Raw genomic sequence first — 21,667 nt, 5'->3', positions numbered from 1 at the left:
TTACAAAATAATAAAATGAGTAAGCTTGTTTTTATATACATTATGAATTTAAGTTGCTTTCTTTAGCGTAGCTCTCAGGAATATGATTTAACTAATTTCTGTAATCTAAAAAATATTTTATTGAAAACAAACTGTACTTAAATTTCTGAACAAAAAAAGATGTTCTAGATTAAAATACTGTATTTCATTTTAAAATAAAAAGCATTCATTAATATATATTTTTCTTTAAAAAAGAAACTTTAAAAAAAAACTGACTTATGTAATAATTTACCCTGTTGCACCATCTATACAACAGAATAACATCCAAGTGCAAAACTACTTTATAGAAGTGAAGGAGTATGTGCTGCATAAGTCTTCCTTGCTTTAAAGCAAAGTCAGTGGAACTCATATTATGTTTGGTCCTACCTATTTCACTTACCAATATTTCTGAATGTGAACCCACTTCTTTTATAAAATGGTTCACATGTCTCATTCCCACATAAGAAGAAAAAATGATACATCTCCTGTCCTAGAATATTACTTTTTTCCCTTATGAAATTCTGTATTGAGTTACACTGTTTGTATAGAAATGGAAATAACAAAATTTAATCCATATATCACTGTGGGAATTACTGGTCCCCAAGAAGAACCTCAAAATATTCAGGTAATTCTTCTACCATTAATTTATGAAAGTCAGATATGTCTTTCTTCTTTCTAAGTCCATAAAGCAGCAGTTATTTCATAGTCACACTTCTGATCAATGCTAAAATGCAATGGCAATTCTATACCTATTTGGTTTATTAATTAAAAATTCCTCCATATGTTAAATAATTACTCTGAGAATACACAGTACTCTTAAGGAGAAAATGCAAAAATTAAAAACATGATAAAAATAAAACTCAGATTGATCAATATTGTTTTATCTGAACTCAGTATGTTTTATTAGTTGGCTTCTACAAGAGATCTGTTTTATAAAAGCTTTGAAGTTCAACTGAACTGCCTCATCATTTCAGGCTCTGGTGAACCTCCTAGAAAAACAGATATAAAAGACAAGTTGGCAAGAACAAATAGTAATAGAATGTCCAAGCACTGGTCAGGTACTGTGAGACTGCACAAATCGAAGTTTCTCAAATCTTAACTATCTTGGACAACAAACTAGTGAATATAACAAAAAGGAAGCAGACTCACAGATATAAAGAACAAACGAGTGGTGACCAGTGGGGAGAGTGAAGTTGAGAGGGGCAACACAGGGGTAGGAGATTAAGAGGTACAAACTACTAGGCATAAAATAAGCTACAAGGACATACTGTACAACACAGGGACTATAGCCAATATTTTATAATAACTATAAATGGAGTATAACCTTTAAATGTTGTGAATCACTATCTTGTACACCTCTATCTTATATAATATTGTACATCAACTATACTTCAATTTAAAAAAAAAGGAAAAAAATTATTCCACGAAAAAGAAAAAAGAAAATATGTAAAAAAAATCTGAGGAAATAGAAGACTCCTTTGGATTATAACGTATTATGAACTGGAATCAACATAATTCATAAGACCACAAATATTTTTAATCATTTTTATAAGTTTCTAAACTAACTCCTTTAAAGAACTACGTACGTCTCTACTATAATTGAGAGTAATAACATACAATATACAGAGCCAACTTTTTCCGTACGCAATTAGAGGCTGATATGAAAAGCAGCAGAATGCAATTTACTATGAAGGGTTTTTAATGAACATACATGTTATCAAATTTTCCAACAAATGAACAGTGCACTTCTACTGCCCCACCCCCCTTTATTATCACCCGAAGGAACAACTGGCTTTTTAATAGATAATAGCCTCTGCTAAGCCTTATAAAATTCTAACTTTACTGCAATTGTCCATGAATGCATCTTATAGATCATCTGCAAAACCTGTCAGATAACTAATGTACTGCTTAGACCTGCCAAATGGTTCATTTTTTCCTACACACTCTATCTAAAGTGCATAATGCTTTCTTTCTAATGAGAACTTTCAGCAGCTATTCATGCATGCAAAGTAAGAACCTCTCTCTCTCTCTCTCTTTTTTTTAAGTGAAGATAGACACAGGAAGCACCTTCCTCTTTTACTTGTTTATTTATTTATTTATTTGGGCACACCGCACAGCATGTAAGATCTTAGTTCTCCGACCAGGGATTGAACCAGTGCCCCCTGCAGTGGAAGTACGGATTCTTCACCACTGGACGGCCAGGGAAGTCCCCAGTCCCTCTTTTCAATCCCATAGTGCATCACTACAGTAGAAAAGTAACTCATGATTTGGATAAAAATGACTGCATTAAAATGATTCTGGGGGCTTCCCTGATGGCGCGGTGGTTAAGAATCCGCCTGCCAATGCAGGGGACATGTATTCGAGCCCTGGTCCGGGAAGATCCCACATGCCGCAGAGCAACTAAGCCTGTGCGCCACAACTACTGAGCCTGCGCTCTAGAGTCCGTGAGCCACAGCTACTGAGCCCGTGCACCACAACTACTGAAGCCTGCACGCCTAGAGCCCGTGCTCTGCAACAAGAGAAGCCACTGCAATGAGAAGCCTGCAAAACCCAACGAAGAGTAGCCCCCCTCGCCGCAACTAGAGAAAGCCCCCACACAGCAACAAAGACCCAAAAAAAAAAAAAATAGGTCTCTGACTTGACCTTTAATTAAAATGATTCTGAAAGTATGTAATCAGACAGTAAATGGTCCTTCCGAGTTCTGCTAAACACATAACCTAATTAGCTTGTTATATGCTGCAGGTGTAACTCATAAAATATGACTTGAGATTTTATATTATGCTGGAACTGTGTTTCAGTAAGAACCATCAGGCCTTCTCTGTACACCTGATTGCTTTACCTGACATTGTACAGGCACTTTTCTCCATAGCTGAATTTAAAGGGCTGTTCTTGACTGCAGGCAGAGCCAAGTTCTGAACATGGACTGTGGGGTTCTTTCTTGATTTTCAGTGGGAGGCCATGAAAAGCCACTAGAAAACAAAACACAAATACCCACAAAAATGAAATACAGTTAGGAATTAAGTACACTAATCTGTTCTACTCCTCTTGGTTAAAATGTCACTAACATTTCATATTAACTTTCATACATAAGAAAAATCACATTGGATGAATTTCATGCAAGGAAAGATTCTGGAGGATCTGCATATACTCGTTGTTTGCTTTTACTGCATAACGAAATGCATGCTTAAACTCTCTCTCATTACTTAAAGTCAGATGAACTACTTGTAATTGGTTTAGCGGATATTGACAATACTAGAAGTTTTCAGAAAGTAAGCTTGAAAACATTTCAGAAAGGTTTCCAATGACTAAAGCAGAAAAAATACAGCTGATTATCCAAGAATTAACTGAAGACAGGAGCATAAATTTAAGTATTATTGAAAGGAAAATATCTCAAATGTACCAATAGTAATGGTTTAATGGAATAACAACTGGACTAGGAGAAAGAAAATCCAGATGCATGCAGTTCTCAGGGTAACTAATGATACTTTGGACGAAAGGACAAAAAACTCGACCTCTTTTTAGGCCAGCGCTCATATATAAAAATACACATAAAACTATTTGCCTAACTACTTACCACAAGTGTGAAGATACATTGTGAGAAATATGTTAAAGTTATTTTTCATATATAATCTACCATAAAACAATTATTCTATATGAAATGCTGTTTCCTCCTTTTTCATATGACTCAGTGTCGTATGTCATTACTGTTCAATATAATATAAAGACAATATCATAAAATAGGAAGAAATATGTATATTTGGGATGGAATCATAGCTTTCAAACCAATAAATAAATAAGATTATATATTTTTATTCTTCTATATGAAACTGAACAAATGCATATTAGAGATCCTCAGAATAATTGAAGTTTTAGTATAAATGGAAAATGAATAAAAAGATAAGGGGAAAATAGACATGAGAATGAATTTTATTTTCATACAATTTGCACAGGTATGAATTATCAAGGATAAACACAAGAAGGACACACTGTGGATAGTTACTCCAAGTCCTATAAAACCTGGGATTAAAACAAAATATTAAGTGTATACACTATAAAGGAAGATATTACAAGAGAAGCTTTGTGGCTTACGATGCCATTCAATCTTGATTATGATATTACATCATTATGAACTTGTAGTAACTTGAATGTCATATATAATTTTAGTATAAGAAATTGATATCAAGAGCTACCAAGCTCCAGGAAGATAAATGCTATTTGTTTACGTAAGCACATAATTTTGACAAAAATGTTCAGTGGTACTCAAGAGACATCTGAAACACTGTAGAAAACCAATCTGCCACAGAAGTAAACAAGTTTCATCTAAATTAGTTGTCTAAGGAAAACTTAATAAATAATAATACAATTATTTCGCTGAGTGGTCTATTTCAAAGTATTTTTTTCTAATTTAATGTGTGTTTAATATACCTACTCAAAGTAGAGAGTTAGAAACAAAGGGGAAATTACATGTCTCTTCATATGCAAAGGGTACGTATGTTCATTAACTTTACCAAGTCAGAAAGTTAAAATTTATAAAACGTTACGATAGAAGAGGCTTAAGAACCTCAAGAATCAATTGTAACATGAGGACTTGTTCAGATTCTGACTTGAACAAACCAACTGAAAGAGACACCTTTCCAACAAATAAGATATTTCAAGGTGGACTAGGTATTAGATGTTTAAGAAATTATTGTTAATTTTGTTGGATGTGATAATGAAATGGCAGTTGTACGAAAAAGAAAGGTTTAAAGCTAAAGCTTCATAAAATATTTACAGATAAAAAATAAGCTCTGGGATTTTCTTTAAAATACTCTAGAAAAAAATGTATGAGGGAAGAATCAAATAGAAAAATGTTGATAAATGTTAAAAGCTGACTGATGGATAGGTGGGAGTTCACTACATTATTTTCTTTACTTTTACCTGAATTTGCAAGATGAAATGTTTTTTAAATGTGGGGAAAAAATCACAAAAGATTTAAAGTAGTATTTTATAAGAAAATTCTCTCCCTGTGTGTGTGTGTGTGTGTGTGTGCTACTTCTTAGAATGACAAATATTGTATGATGCAATCTTGTAATATCTTAACCATGCATTTGTTGCTTTCTTAACAAATAGTTTTCCACTGTTTATTACTTACTTGAACATATACAACAAAATGTGTATACCCTAGTTCAGCACTTTAGATTAAGTAGTAGGTTTTATATTTTCCTAAGAAAAAGCAGCAGCAACATCAAAGGAACTCACTTTGCCATTCAACTAAGTAACAAATCATTATACCTGAAAGATGAGATCTAAATTATATGAATGAAAATGGATAAGAACCTAAAAGCTAATAAATTGCCAGTATGATGCAAAGTTTATCATATTTATCAAAATATCAAACATACCAGAGACTGCCGTATTCAATATTACTATATTTTAAAAGTCTTTGGGACCATAGTGTAGGAAAAGGTTAGTAAACAGGATGCAAAAGGCATTAACCATAAAAGAAAATAATCTACGAATTAGGCTTCATTGAAATTAAGAACTTCTCTTCATCAAGACACTAAGTTACAGACACCAAGAGGATACTTGCTATAGAAAGATCTGACAAAGAAATCATATTCAACATAATAAGAATTGCTACAAATTAATAAAAGGAAACAAGAGACCTAATTAAAATGGGCAAAAGACTCAAACGGGCAGTTCATAAAAGAAGATACCCGAACGACAAACAAATGAGCAACAAAGCAAGCATATATGAAAAAGTATTCAGCATCTTTACTCATCAGGAAACTGCAAATAAAATCACACGAGGTTTTCACTATACACCCACTAGAATGGCTAAACTGAAAAAGACTGGCATTACCAAGATATGAAGAAGACCTAAAGCAATAAGAACTGCTTATATATGCTGCTAAGAGTATAAACTGACAAAAACACTTTGGAAAATTTTTTGAAGTATCTACCAAGTCTCCATATAAATCTCCACTATGATCCAGTAACTATACTCCTAGGTAGGTATCAAAGAGAAAGGATTGAATATGTTTACTAAAGTACGTGTTCATAGCAGCTTTACTCATAATACCAAAAACTGGAAAAATTCCAATGTTCATTAGCAGAAAAATGGATGAGTAAATTGTGGCTTATTCATACAATGGAATATTCCACAAGAATTAACAAGGAACACATTGATGACACATGCAGAAATGTGGATGGTCTCACAGATGGTAAATTGAGTAAAAGAAGACAAACACAAAAGAGTATACAAGGAGTACACAGTATATGAATTTCAAGTACAGATCAAACTAATGGATAATGAAAGAATCTCCTTCTGTTGGTGGATGGGAGTGTTCATGACTGAGAAAGGGCACTAGTAACCTACTAGAGAACTGTAAATATTTTATATCTTGCTCTTGGCGGTGTATATATGAGTATATACCTATGTAAAATTCATCAAGTTATACACTTAAGATTTTTGCATTGTAATGAATGTGTATCTCCATAAAAAGATTTAAAAGTATGAGAAGCATCAAGCAATGCTATACAAATTAAGATGTTTGAAAATGTCTGGTGGCCTCCTCTTCCAGCAGAGACATCTGATCATGTGCTTCAACTTCACATAATAAATAATTCCAGATGACTCACGGGAGGAGTGACAAGTCTGGGATACCATTGGGAATGGTTGCTAGCAGGACAGTAGCCTCCTATCAAAATGTCCATTAATATCAACCTAGAAGCAAAAGGCATGACCCATCCTTGTAGATACACCATCTGGAGCTCTAGTGCTTTCAGACTGGCCCCATGAGTTTCCCAAAGTGACTTTAGAAGAAAGAACACATAAGGATTCCCAAAGTGCTATCAGAGGCAAGTAGATCCCTAAACAGGGGTCCCCCAAATGTGGCCAATCATCAGATTACCGAGGGAAATTCTGAAAAAAAAACCAAACAGGCATTCCCATACTCCATATGTTACAGGTTCAGTTGTGTCCCCTCCAAATTTTATCCTGAAGTCCTAACCCCACCTCAGAATGTGACCTTATTTGGAAAATTAGTTAAGATGGGGTCATTAGGGTGGGACCCAGTTTGTGGTACCTTGTTATGGCAGCCCTAGCAAACTCATACCCTGTGCCCAGAAACTGATTCACTAAAGCTGGTATATAGATCAGGATTCTGTATCTTATAAAATTTTCTAGGTGATTCTCATAACCGGGCAAATTTCAAATCCACTATGATGCTTGGCAACACCTGGATCCAGTGTGTGCCGCACTGAAACGGGTCCAGTACTTGAAAAGACGTTTTTTAAAAAACTAACAATGTCGTCCTTTTTGTTAGATGCCAACACTCAAGGATTCTCACAGGTTCTCCAAGAAGTTTAGGGCTCCCCTACTCTCTCCGTGTGTGGGCCTCTTAATCACTGTGTGCCCTTGGAATCATGACTTTTTTTTTCTAGTCGTAAGCCAAATGCGAGGATTTTTTTTTTTTTTTAATTGCTGTGTTGAGGGGAAAAAAGAAGCCAGCCTAAGATCGTCAACCTTCTGCACAAGAACCAGAGCTACTTTATTTTCCTCAATTTCACTTTTCTGCTTCCTCGAGATTTTAGATCACAAAAATGACTTCTGTTATTTATTATTCTTCGGTAAGAGTAGTACAGAGACTCCCACCAGAGAGGGCTGAGCTGAGACCCTGTTGGGTATTTCATCATAGGGCTGAGAGCCTGAGCGTCTGTGAACAGGCAGTTTTCCAGCTCACTGGCACAGTCACAAGTGGAAGCAGCACATTCATTTTGTGCAATTTGCTTTACCTTCCCACAAGGAGTTGGTGCATGTAAAAGGCTGTTAAGTACTAAATTATTCCTTATCAAATCACCATCATCTGGAGTCATGATCAACACTAATTAAATTACTTTCGCTGAACATGGCTCCAGCCTGCTGCCGAGGCTGCTTAGGTACATTTCATCTCGCTTACTGTACTGTCCTGGCTGGCTCTGGAACCAGGGCTACAGGAATCGGCATTGTTTGTAGTTTTAATTAAAGTGAATCTTTCCTTCTTCAAGTGTATCAAATCAAGTGAGTTAACTCCTTCATTTCATTTACAAAGAAGTGATGGTTCCCAATGATATTATATTATATCCTTATCCCTGACTTCAGACAGTTCAGATCATTTATCTATGAAATCTGCTGTCTTCCTCAAACACGTTTCCATGCAAACTTTTATGACCTGCAACTCCTCTGGACAATCAGATTTTTAGGAGGAGAAGCCAAGAGAACTCTCAAGAGATGATTCTTGCATTTTTTCTTTGATGGAGGCTTGACCTTTAAAACCACATCTTAAGGCTGACTTACAATGACTGAATTCCTCTAATGGTTAAACGTAAGTGCTCCAAAGTACCAGGACTTTAAAAAATGCACTTCCAAAATAAACTTAACCACTTCTTAATTCACATAGTTTACTTGGATTTATGGTATTCATCGTAAAGTATTTGTTAGATTAGTGATTGTTTTCATTTTAGAACTATGAACTATGAGGCATCATCTTGGATTCCATTTTTTTCTGCCCACATTTTTGACCAGAGACCCACTCTTGTCATCATTCTCCTGGAGCACAGAAATCCCCTTGGCTTTACAAATGCAACAATGCTGGTATACAACCAAGTCTTTGGCTCAGGGTAGACATATAAGTCATATGTGAACACCTACAATATTAGAGATGGAGATAATGAATTTAAAAATTTGCTCATAGGAGAATAATTTCCTAAACAGTCATGACGCTGGAGTATTTTTTGGCACCACTAAATTGAGAACAGACCATGTTATGACTTACTGGTTCATGTTAGTCCAGAGAATAAACAATGAAACTTATGAATTGAGTTTCTGTTTATATTTCTATAGTGAACATGATATAAATTTAAGAAAGATAATATGCTAAACTGTAGGTGTTAACATACTGAACTCTGGTTGAGTTTGGAATAGTGCTAGAAAACACCAGCTATAATGCTTTTTTTTAAAAAAAGACTCAAATTTACATAGTATTATAAAGTTTTTCAAAGAATCTTCACCAACTCTCGATTCTCATCATTCAAGATAAGGACATTAGCATTCCAATTTTGCAAAAAGAATTTTTAAAGGCATGAAGAAGCTAAGCTTCATGTCCAACTAAAGACCTAGGACTAACTTATAACAGCCTAGGAATTAAAGCCATGGGCTTTGGGCAGCAACTCTTGAACCCTTGAGCATACAATTCAAATATATTTCTGAATAAGCACACTTAAGATCTCCTTCATGCATGAGCACCACTACAACATTATATCAGATGGTTCTTTATCCATTTACTTCTTCATTAATTCATTCATTTTCTACAGCCCAGACATTATGCCAGTTGCTAAGGGGCAGGGAATGTGGAGCTATAGAAGAAGCTGAACAGTAAGGCACAGTCCTAACCATCAAGAGCTCACAGAAGTCCAATTAGAGCTTTATTTAGTTGTTTTTTTTTTTTAGTTGTTTTTTTAAGAAAAGTTCTAATAAATATATTAGCCAGTCTTCTTTAAGTTTGATCAATTTGTGTGTATGCTATGCATATTTCTGTATACATGACCTTAATAATATATTCTTGCACTTGTATCTAAATGAAAACACTTAGAGCATTCATGCTTGCTTTTAGGCATTCTGCCTTCTTTCAATTTATTGCTGTGGCCAAAGGCATTTAAAAATTCACACCACTCATATTCCACTGAAGGAAAAACATTGCTATCCAACATCTAAAGCTTCCCCTTGATTCTGATAACCAAAATGTCACAAGCGATGGGTCCCCTTCTCTATGTGGACACCGAATGTTAATATGGTGATAAATTGTCTTAGCTCTGACCTTTCACTCTGCTTTCCTCCCAACTCTTATCCTAAGAGTGAAATAGAGCAGTAATTTCTGTGAGTACAAAACAATTACCCTGCAGAGAGAAGCACATCAGATTTTTAACTACTTCTTCTGTAAACAAAACTATGTCTTTGAATCACATCTGTAGTTTCTGAATCAATATTAGCTGGGAATTTAGAGCTTTGATGAGACTCTCCTGAGTTTGATGTTGCGATTTCTGGTCTGCTCAAAAAGTCTGTTTTAGAATAGTCTACTGTACAGTATTCTAGAACAGGGGTTAGCAAATTGCAGCCCATGGGTCAAATCCAGCTTCCCACCTGTTTTGGTAAATAAAGTTTTATTGGAACACCATTCTACCCATTCATTTAGGTAGAGTCCAGGACTACTTTGAGTAACAATGGGATATTTGTGACAGAAACACTTTGACCCACAAAGCCTAAAATATTTACTATCTGAAAATAGAAAAACAGAAAAAAATGTCTGCTGATCCCTAGTCTAGATTATGGTCTGCAATGAGAAAGGAGAAAGGTCTGGCACGGTGACCCCTGCTAGTGATAGGGAACAGCTAAACAGCTAAGGGATATTTAATTTTGCTTCACTAACCCTGTGTTTACTCTGGCTGTGTAGCCAATTTAAAGGGATATACACAAAAAAGATGGTGAAAAGCATGACATGATATTCAAGCTCTAAAACACTAGAAATTTATGTGTTTTGAGGTATTTCAAGGCATTTACTTAGACCATGGTTATGTATAATGCAGACAGTTTTTTACACTTGTCTACAAAATATAGCTGAGGAAGTCAAAACAAATCATTCTGTGGACACAAAAGTGTTTGTAAAATAATTTCACTTGGCTATAGCAGCAAATTAAAAAAAACTCTGTAAAAAGGGGAAAAAGTAAATGGTATACATAAATTAGGTTATTTAAGACCAGATACAAGCATGGCATGAAAAATGCATGTAGCCTTTTATACAAATATATATAGTTGGGAATACACTCACTAGATGAAAAGCATTCACTTTAAGTTAACATCACTTCAATTTCAGGTGATAAATGGGTGGCAGTGACCTCAATTAGTACTGGGTTAAATTCCAGAAGCAAAGGGGAAGGCTTGTGTACAAATAAAGACAATAGTGTCACACACTCCGTAAATCCATCTTCCAAGTCTTACAGAAAATCGGCGGGCACTTCTGCTGCATCTGAGCCTCTCGAAGATTCTTTTCCAGTACATTTACTTCTTCCAAGCCCTCCCCACCCCCACTGTGTACACGTACCACTCACACATACACGCACGGACATCCATTACTAAAGGGCCTAATCTCAGCTATCAGCAGAGTGCCTCTATGGGGCCATTAAACCATTTCTCTTGTTTACAGTGCCCGAAGAAAGATGTGAATTATGCCTGTGACAAAACAAGCGATAACATTTCTAAACTGCTATCAAAATGCAAACTGAAACACATTTAAGGACAGAGACCCTGATTCCACTTTCCATGATTTTCCATTATTTGCAGCATCTGGAAATAGATTCACCTATAATATTTCCAAGACAAAAATGTAGACCACTGCACAGCAAGTTGATATATATTTTTTTCTGAAAGAATATTCTATGAGTAAAGCAGTTATCAAAAAGATGATACAATGTTTCTTAAAGGAATATTATCAGTGGGGATAGATCCCATACCTAGTTGGTCCTTTGATGTTAGTTTGGCAACACATAGAATGCTGCACCGTAGTAATCACAAAGGTAAAGTAAGGGAGACTCTCACCTCTTGTTATCAATCTCAGAATTTTTAAATTGAAAACATTAGATATGATCAAGTTTTAGCGATTGAGCCGGTGTTTGTACTCAGAAACCCCTGTGCTAAAGGAACCATAAGTGGACGCCCTTTGGGTAAAAATATAAACAAGAGGAGCTACTTTAATTGGAGGAAGGCAAACAGTCATCAAACTGCCCCTGCATTGCTCCCAGAAGTAAATGTTCGGCACATGCAAGGAACTTCCTGGGCAGTCTGAAAACCAGAACTGAACCTCAGAGAAGCCACACCTTTCTCAGAGGGGCATATCAAACTCTTTTTCCTAATCCCAAACTCCTCCTATCAGTAACAGGGACTGCATGCTCCATTGCAGGGATTCCTGAATGGTCCTGCCAGGGGTGTACATACCCGAACAAAAGAGGGGATGGAGCTTGAAAAAGTCCCGGAGGTCATCCTGCACCCCACAGCCCCATCCAGAATCTGCTGTGGTGTCTACAGACGCGGAAACCAGGGCTGAGGACAGAGCCAAAATCAGAAGCCAGGAATCCTCACAATCTACAGAGAAAAGCCTCACGCAAGACAGTTATTTCTTAAAAGTACACTTCATAATTCAACTTTCTCTACACCACAGACTACCGTTACGCCATCTTAATAGACAGAATAGAATGGACAAGTATTCTGGATTTGGAACCCTCCCTCTTCAAAAGACGCAACCAACTCTGACTCATCTGAAGGTCACTTATCTACCAGTCCTGATGGTCTAAACCAGAGGTTGCCAATGTTTCTGTTTGGTTCACATAGTGGCTTCAAATAATTTCAATTCGTTGTGATCTTTTTTTTTTTTTTTTTTTTGCGGTACGCCGGCCTCTCACTGTTGTGGCCTCTCCCTTTGCGGAGCACAGGCTCTGGACGCACAGGCTCAGCGGCCATGGCTCACGGGCCCAGCCGCTCCGCGGCATGTGGGATCTTCCCGGACCGGGGCACGAACCCGTGTTCCCTGCATCGGCAGGCGGACTCTCAACCACTGCGCCACCAGGGAAGCCCCCGTTGTGATCATTTAAAAATCAGCTTAAAAATCCTTTTCTGGTTTAAAATTCTGGCTTCTCTAGAAAAAAACACAATATCCAGCAATACTGAATCCACTTTCCAGCCTGAAAAATAGGACAGCAGTTGACTGAGCCCTATATCACCTTCCCCTTTGGCCACAACCCGTGTTTTCCTATTTGTCACAGTTCCCACCATCGCTACCACTCCACACCCCATTCTCTCTGGCACTAACTTACTTCCCTCATTTCTATGCTTGGCATGAGAGTTTTCTACACCTCATCAAACACATAGCTAAGAAATCATTACTCAGTGTGTTTCCACATGTGGATGTGCATGTGCCCAGACACACACACACACACACACACACACACACACACACACACACACATTACCTCTAATCAGCAAAAATAACTATTACAAAACTTATAACATGCTCTGGCTTAGGTACTCAAGTACTCGTTCTCAGGCAATAGGGCAGAGCAGTGAAGGTAACAAGTACTTAAATCTGCCTGGTTTCAAATTTTGCCACTGTTACTTACCAGTTGTAAGACTGGGCAAGCCTCTGTGCACTTCACTTTCCTCTTTTATAAAGTTGGCATGATAATACCACCTGCCCTGTGGAGTCGCTGTTAAGATTAAGTGGGATGCTATGCGTAAAGTACGTAAGTGCTCAATAATACTAGCTATTGGCATTGCTGTGATTCAAACCCAGAATATTTACACATGACAGCTAAAAGAGAACACGTAGATCACCCAGAAACATAACAGCAGTGGCTAAGAGCGTGGAGATGAAATTTGGCTTTGCTACTTACTAGCTTAAGGACTTCTGGTCAACTAGGTAGCTGCTACAGGATTCAGTTTCTCCCTGTGTAATATGGGGCTTATCATAGACCTTCCTCATGGAGTTTGTGTGAGAATTAAATGAGGTAATGCACAGGAGAACTCTGAAGAGTACCTGGCACGTGGTAAGAACTCAGGAAACGTTAGTTATTACCATTATTACTCCAAGCACTTCCTTTCACGAAAGATAAACTGAAACTCAAGAAAGTAAAGTGACCTATGATAGGAACGGGACTTCAACCATCAGAGTGTTACCATACTACGTTTTCTATTTCATCCTGTTTCCAATTTCATAGGGAAACTTCACACATACTACTTCACAGTAGTTATGTCAAGTCAACTACTCACTAAGAACAAACAATGTACACATGGAGAAGAATCTATAAGGAAGGTACCTTGACGAGAGGAAAAAGCAAACAGTGTGGCGTGGCAGAATGAGCATTGGATAAGGAGTCAAGTCCTCTGTACCTAGTTCCTACCACCGCTAACTAGCTGCGTGACCTCAGGCACAGTGTGCAACCTCTCTGGGCTTCTGTTCCTCATCTCCAAAACGAAAGCATCAGACTAAGCAATCTTGTAGTTCTAAAATGTAACTCTGGGTGTAAGTACCTGCTTGCCGCTGATGTCAAAGAAAAATGTAAAAATCTGATGCAAGAATTCAGAGGGCATAACATTCTGAGGCCACACAGCTCTAAGCACCTCAAGAATCCGAGGGCATTACTGGATTTTAGCAAATGGTGGTCACTGAAATTCATAATGAGACTTAATCACCAAGAAAAGGCAACATTGGGTGTGATCTACTATATTCAAGAAAGGAGGGTGCATATGCACATTAGAAAGGTGTACCTATGGTTAACATTTTAAAACACTTGGTGCTTTAAAAGGCATTTCATGGACCACCTTCTTTCCAGCTGATGATGAAAAGTAATGTTATTATGTTGATAAAATAAAAAGCAGAATCAAAAGACAAAAAGTTATAGTCCTAGTTTAAAAGCATCGCAAGCACCATTAATTTAAAAATAGAGAGACCTCGGACAGTGTTGATTCATTCCTCTGAATTTTAAAGCCTAATCCTACTATAACAGTACTTCAGCAGGAGTGGTGCTAAATGATCCTCACCTTCACAATTTAACTGCCAGGAGAAAGTGCCCTGGTGGGAAACTGGTTCTTCCATCTGGAAAAGGGTAAGAACAGGGAAAAGAAGACCTAATGTAAAAACAATCCAAATCGAATCAGTTTTGCATTCTGTACTGGCTTCAAATCAGATCTTCCTTCCCCTACTGGTCCAGTAGATGGAAAGCAGCACGACACTATTTTTTTGGAAAGAGATTCTGTACAGCGAGCCCAAACAGAGAGTACTTCATATCCAGCTGGCAGGAATCAAACCTGAACAAGCTGCAGCTATTTGAGAAACAGATCTAATAAACTGAAATGAAGTTCTGAATCAAGATGCCCACCCAAACCCACACCCCTCAAAAACTGCCCTACTTCATCAATCACCTACTTACGACCTTTATAAATACACAAGATACCTCTTCTGCAGAAATTGTTCCATTGTGCTTTGATATGGATACTCGTTAAGACCTATACGGTTACAAAAATTAATATTACTTCTCTACCTTGTAATTCTGTAATTTCTTCCAAATAATGGACAATACTGTCTTGGAAAAGGCTGATCAGCATCTATTATTATTCCTAGGTGACTTGGAAGATGCCAACACTACCTGGTGTTTCTCAGTCTAGCATGAAGAAGTTCTGAAGAAGGCCATGACAGATGGGCCCTGCTGAATACCCAGACACCAAGAGTGCTCTGTCCTCGATACTGTGTGACCATGAAGACAGCTCCTTCCCATAGGAAGGACATGTAAAAGGTGGGCTTCTTCTATCCTGCACCCCCCTGCCTCGTCCAGCTCTCCAGAACAAACCTCAGAGTATCACCCTCTGCAAACTATCTGTATAGATCTCTAACAAGTGGTTCAGATAAAAGGTGGTAAATATATTCTTTGAAATCTATTGATTAAAAAAAAGAAAGTAGACAACAGACAGTAGATAAGAACCAAGGCAGATAGTAGCATCTAAGGATATTTTTACTTAGAAGTAGCAAACAATAAATGTAATCTTTAATTTTCCTTTTTTATTAAATCACAAATACAGAAGCTCCAACCTAAAATTTTACATTAATTACTCTATAGACCATAGTAACATAAAAAACAAAATTAAGATGATATTTCATTGCCAAAGAAGACTGCCAATTACTAACATGCCTGTCATCACTTTGGAATGATAATTAGTAAAAAGACCAGCAGTTTTCTATGATTTGTAAGTCTTACTCACTAAGAACAAGTAGTCAAATAAATAAGTTTTTATGAAATAAAGTATAACCACTTTCTCCAGTATTATTTTCAAAGCAATGAAATAAGTAATTAGTGATGCAAAGACTTGCTTAAACGAATTTGGTGGTCTTCAGAACTAGAGCAGTATAATTCTAAATTTAGAATTCATCTCACATGTAATGGCTTGAACTAGAAAAGTCTTTAAATAAGCCCAGAGGTAAGAGAAATGGTACATGGGCGACAGAGTGAATACCACCACCAAGACAACTGAAATTCCAAACGTATATGTCACACTCCCAAGTCTAACAAAATTCTATTATAGCACCATTTCTTCAATGTTTGGGCTTTACTTCTTTTAATATTCACCTCTTGAAAAGAATCTTTCAATTCTGATTTGGTGACCCGGTACTGCTTGAAAGATTCTCTTTTCTTTCAAATTAGTGAATCCTCACTTTCGATTCATAATTTCAACATACTTTTCCTCCAGGCTCTATGTGAAAGAGCCTGTAATTTGCATGGTCTTAAACTGACCACTTTGGTTCCAAAATGATACACGGGATAAGTAGGATACAACACTCAAATGGCTGAAGTACACCTGCAGTATTCTGATGTCACTCTCCTGAAGACGTGATTGAGAACAATTCAGACATTATTAGCCACTTGGCTCCTTGTTCAAAAAGACACCATCGGGAGACAAAGTTGAAAATATGTTGTGAATACCAGAGCTAGAAAAGTTTACCCCACAAAGAAAGGCAGCTGCCTAGAGCCAAAAAAAGTACCTTTCAGTAAATGCCAATAAAACTTTACAGGCTGCCAAAATAACAAAGAGTAAATTACAAAGGAAACTTTGTAATTTTCCTGACAATAAACGCCTTCTTAAAAAAGAAATTATCTGTCACTTGGCCTCAATTGTTACAGATGTTACTACTAACGAGGATAAATCCCACAAACACATCTTACTTAAACCAACTACTAATTTGGTACAAAATTTTTAGAATTTCTTCCCCAAAATAAATTTGGGGATTTTCTTTAAATATGCCCTGTAATATTTAATTCAAGGTACACTAGAGCATTTTCCATGAGAAATTACCATTCTTACAGAAAAGCTTTTATCCAAACTATTTTGCCCATCTTGAAAAATGGTTATTTAACTGTACCAGATTAAGAACTCTCTCCAAGAAAAGGGAGATTCATGAAATATAAAAGTAAATACTATGATTTGGGAGCCACATTTTTAACCCCAAAATAGCCTTTATGAAGAAAAAAATGTTTCATTATTACGTAGAAACATTTAGAAAAGTGCACGTTATTTTTCATACAGCAGATAATATTGCTGACCAAACTTCCTTATGAAAATCCGTAAGATTTTCTTAAAAAATGAGACTCATAGCTAAGTAGAGTGTTTGCTTCCTAAACTGTGACAATACCATCAGCACCTCCAGATGCCAATCAAGCCCTTTTGTCATTTCTTAACAATAAATATTAACTTAAAAAATCTATAGCACGAGTGATATCAGAATAACTATAAAAAGTCTCTACTGACACAGGCCCAGCCTTCATAAATAAAATAAGTAAACAAGCCAAAGGATGAAGGGAGCTTTGGATAGGCTTAAACATGGCCATGAAATAAACAGTCAAGAGATACCACGTAAGATACAGTATATAAGGAGCTGATTTTACTCTGCAAATGTTTCAGAAAGCAAATGTAAACAATCAGTGTATACACAGATCGCATTTCCACAGCTAAAGGATATAATCCCAAGAAAACTGTTATTGGGATGAAGACTTTCAGAATTACACTAGCATTTTTTAAGTGGTTTCTGTGATTTCTTAACATACTTATTTTTAAAAGATTGCTTCCAGGGCTTCCCTGGTGGCACAGTGGTTAAGAATCCGCCTGCCAGTGCAGGGGACCTGGGCTCGAGCCCCGGTCCGGGAATATCCCACATGCCACGGAGCAACAAAGCCCGTGCGCCACAACTACTGAGCCTGTGCTCTAGAGCCCGCAAGCCACAACTACTGAGCCCATGTGCCACAACTACTGAAGCTCACGCGCCTAGAGCCCGTGCTCCGCAACAAGAGAAGCCACCGCAACGAGAAGCCTGCTTGCTGCAACTAGAGAAAGCCTGCACACAGCAACGAACACCGAACACAGCCAAAAATAAATAAATAAATAAATTCATTAAAAAATAGATTGCTTCCTTTGAATATAAGTTTTTTAAAAAAATGTATTATATTATAGATTAAATTAATTTTTTTCTACAGGAAGACATCTCTAATTTTTAATTGGCATAACAGTTGGGAGTTATGAATCACAAATGCACCAAGTCAGTTTATGAAAGAGTTTAAGAGACTACTCTTGTCCACTTCCACAATCTTCACAATGAACAATTATTGAGAAAGACTTTAACCATGGATAATACAACTTTTTAAATATGATTTTTATACCCTGCAGCCCAATTTATCTCAAGACATATTTATATAAACTTACAATTACATGGGACTTACTTGCTATGATCTAGGGATATATAATCATAAGAATAGCTGAAAATACGAAATCAAGTATTATACAACTATTCATTAATTACACACACTGATAACCTTAGAAATTTCCTTAATTTTCACCCTATTCACAGTATTCCAGAAGGCCTTCTTAAATGTGTAGAAAATTATCCCCCAATTTTTATTACACTTCATAGAGTTGTTGATGTAACTTCGCAGCTGCTAGTTCAAAGGAAGTCTGTTCCTTTTTTCCCCTACTCTAGAGCCTTCCTATTGCATGATCCCACAAGTGCATCCTTGAGGTTACATTACAGGGGAAAACGCCATGTAATAAGATCATTCTGCTTGGTCCTTCAGGAACCAGCCCTGTCTGATAGGAACCAAGACTTCTCACCGGTTACTAAATTTGGCTCCAGAGCAATAGTGTCATGGCAACTTTCCAATGTACATTTTTTACTTTGACTTGCTAATTGCAAAAAAGGGGAAATTAGATTACCACATTAAACATAAAAGGTAGAGCATAACTAGGTAGCAGTATTGTACAGGTGTTATTGGAAATAGAAAATCACAGCACGGAGGCAATAATATTTGTATATTACAAATCTTTTTACTTCTACTTTGGACAAAGCGTTTTGTGGTAACATCAAGGTACATATCAAATCATACTAATCTTTGCACAATGCAAGTCTTTATGTTATTCATAATATATTGATGCACTAACTGGGAAATAAATTCTGCATTGGATTGTATTTTCACATAAATTTCACTTAAATAAATATTAGTTACTAATACTCCTTGTGGATTTAAAAAATTAAAGACGTAAGGTATATATAAATGGATCTCCATGCTCAAATGAGTTGGTATATCCAAACAATCAATGTATTCGCATGTTTAACTGCTTTCTTTTAAAACTGTCAAAACTAGATTTACTGCTGTGTCAACCTAAAGCACCTATTTAAAATTTGCCTCTTGAGATGCTTAGATGTTAACAGCAAGCCCCTGTGAATAAACGGATACTATAATGCCTACTGTAGATCACAAATTATACAGGAATAATCATTTTTCTACAACTGAGTGATCAGAGGATGACAGACAATGAAAACAAACAGCGTTTTTTCAAGCTGCTTAATGTTTTACCGATGTAACACAATGTAGGAAACTCATGAGTAAAATGGACTTTTTTATATTTCTTTTGTATGTTGTATTCTGAAATATAATCTCATTCTTTAGAACACAGAGCTCTACCGATGCGTCTGCTATAACTGCAGGTGTAAAGTCAGTATTAAGTGTGTCAAATACTGTAGCCAGCTGATATGTTCGGAAGCTTATATTAGCACTTAAACCACACAAAGATTTATACAGCCCTCCTTTGTAATTGACATTTCCAAGAAACTAGAAAAATATGAAGATGAAAGAGGACTCGGCTCTCCTTCCGTGTGTGCAAATAGAAAAGATGAACTTTGGAGAAACACAAGGATACCACCCACAAAACAAGCGTATGATCACAAACAAAACAGGCCTGGTTTGCATTCTCCACCTCATTCCTTTGAAGTTAATCGAAGCTTTGTAAACTGAGGGTGTGCATAGGGATAAATATTGTCAGATTAAGCTTGATTCCCCTCTCCCTTTACAACTGCATGCATATAAATTCTTAGCCACTGCACATTTCTTCAATTTACCACATTAGATTCCACCAACATAATTATAACATTTCTGATACAGGTGCATTACTTAGTATGTACCTCTTTTAAATATGGTTACCTACAGTGTGCTTATATGTTGAAATATATGTACAAAAAATATAGGGCTTCCCTGGTGGCGCGGTGGTTGAGAATCCGCCTGCCGATGCAGGGGATGCGGGTTTGTGCCCCAGTCTGGGAAGATCCCACATGCCGCGGAGCGGCTGGGCCGGTGAGCCATGGCCGCTGGGCCTGCATGTCCGGAGCCTGTGCTCCGCAGCGGGAGGGGCCAGAGCTGTGAGAGGCACACGTACCGAAGAAAAAAAAAAGAAAAAAAAGAAAAAAAAAATATATATTATGCGCCTTTGTTTTTTTCTCTCCACTTTCTCTTCCTCAATAACATGACATCTGATTTCATGCTTAGAAATTTCCAGGCTGGCCTGTTTGTCCTTAGGAATAAATCCCAAATGTACCTGACGGACTTCTGCTGACTCACAAATGTTGACTGTGACCTATCAAATTTCATCTTCCCACTATCCAATGCACACCTATTCTCCAAATACTGCTGCCTTTCTCCCCAAAGGACAGAAAATGCTCAGGCCTTCTTCAGAGAAATTAACACCTGGCCTTCATCTCACCTCACAGGCCCTCCCATCATGACTGGGGAAATCACACAAATCACGAAGAGCCAGTTGAGGTGGCGGATGCACAGAAGTATTGTAAATTAGGCGCTAAGAAGGATTAAGTGCCTAACTTCTTGGGCACTAACTACTAGTCACCTTGAGCAAATTGTTTTCCCCCACCAACCTTAGTTTTGGCACAAAACTCTATCTGGAACAGCATGGGATAGTGGTTATGGGTGTAAACTCTAGAGTCAGATCTGCAACTTGGTCACTGTGTGATCAGAAACAATCCACTTAACCACTCTGTGCCTCAATCTTCCCACCTGAAAAAAAGGAAATAATAGTTTGCAGTACACAAGGTTGTTGTAAAGATTGGATGATGCATGAAGATATATATAAAGTGCTTAGAAAAGTACCCAGCACACAGGGAGCACTAAACAAGTATTCACTACTACTGCCCATGAAGGGTGGATAATCTCTAGGTTCATTTCATTTCATGGATCATTTCATTCCATGAATCTGGGTTTCTAGTTCCAGGTCATGTTTCATTTGCTTCATGAAGACATTCTCAACTACTCCAATTTACATTAATCTCTTAAAAAAGCTATAGAAGTTATGTAACATTTATTTAATTTGTTAGTCATGCAGGACTTTTATTAATTTTATAATAGTAATGATGTCAATAATTATGAACGCCCTGATTAGTTGTATGCTTGTTCCCTTGTTCCACATCTATAGCATCCTTACCATTGAGAGCCTTTTTGTAAGCTGAGGAAATGGAAGTATTGGGAGACAAAGTGACTTACTAAGATCACTGAATTAGAAAGTAGCAGATCGAGTTATGAGCCTAACTAGTAGGACCCCAGAACCTGTACTCTTAGCTGCTATGTTAACTCCTCACTCTACTGTATCTTAACTATCCCAGGCATATTTCACTCTCTTCTTCCAAACTTCCCACTATGTTTTTTGAATTCAAGGATCATGGTTTTGGTTTTTAACATATTTTTATGCACAAGAACTGTACTC

The 21,667-nt window shown here is 37.0% G+C and overlaps 1 protein-coding gene across 6 annotated transcripts in view; it reads right to left on the bottom strand.

Annotated features, from left to right (window-relative positions):
- ETV1 (ETS variant transcription factor 1) overlaps positions 1-21,667 on the bottom strand; it is a 101,288-nt gene that overhangs the window by 39,738 nt on the left and 39,883 nt on the right. For all 6 annotated transcript variants that reach the window (XM_060020436.1, XM_060020433.1, XM_060020432.1 and 3 more), the window contains one exon: positions 2,858-2,987. In XM_060020436.1, the coding sequence (XP_059876419.1) occupies positions 2,858-2,987 (130 nt within the window). The remainder of the gene's footprint in view (positions 1-2,857; positions 2,988-21,667) is intronic.

The sequence above is a fragment of the Delphinus delphis genome, chromosome 9 (assembly GCF_949987515.2).
Source record: "Delphinus delphis chromosome 9, mDelDel1.2, whole genome shotgun sequence".
NCBI lineage: Eukaryota > Metazoa > Chordata > Mammalia > Artiodactyla > Delphinidae > Delphinus > Delphinus delphis.
The sequence above is the reverse complement of the archived record's forward strand: the minus strand, read 5'-3'. Positions and strand labels throughout refer to the sequence as shown.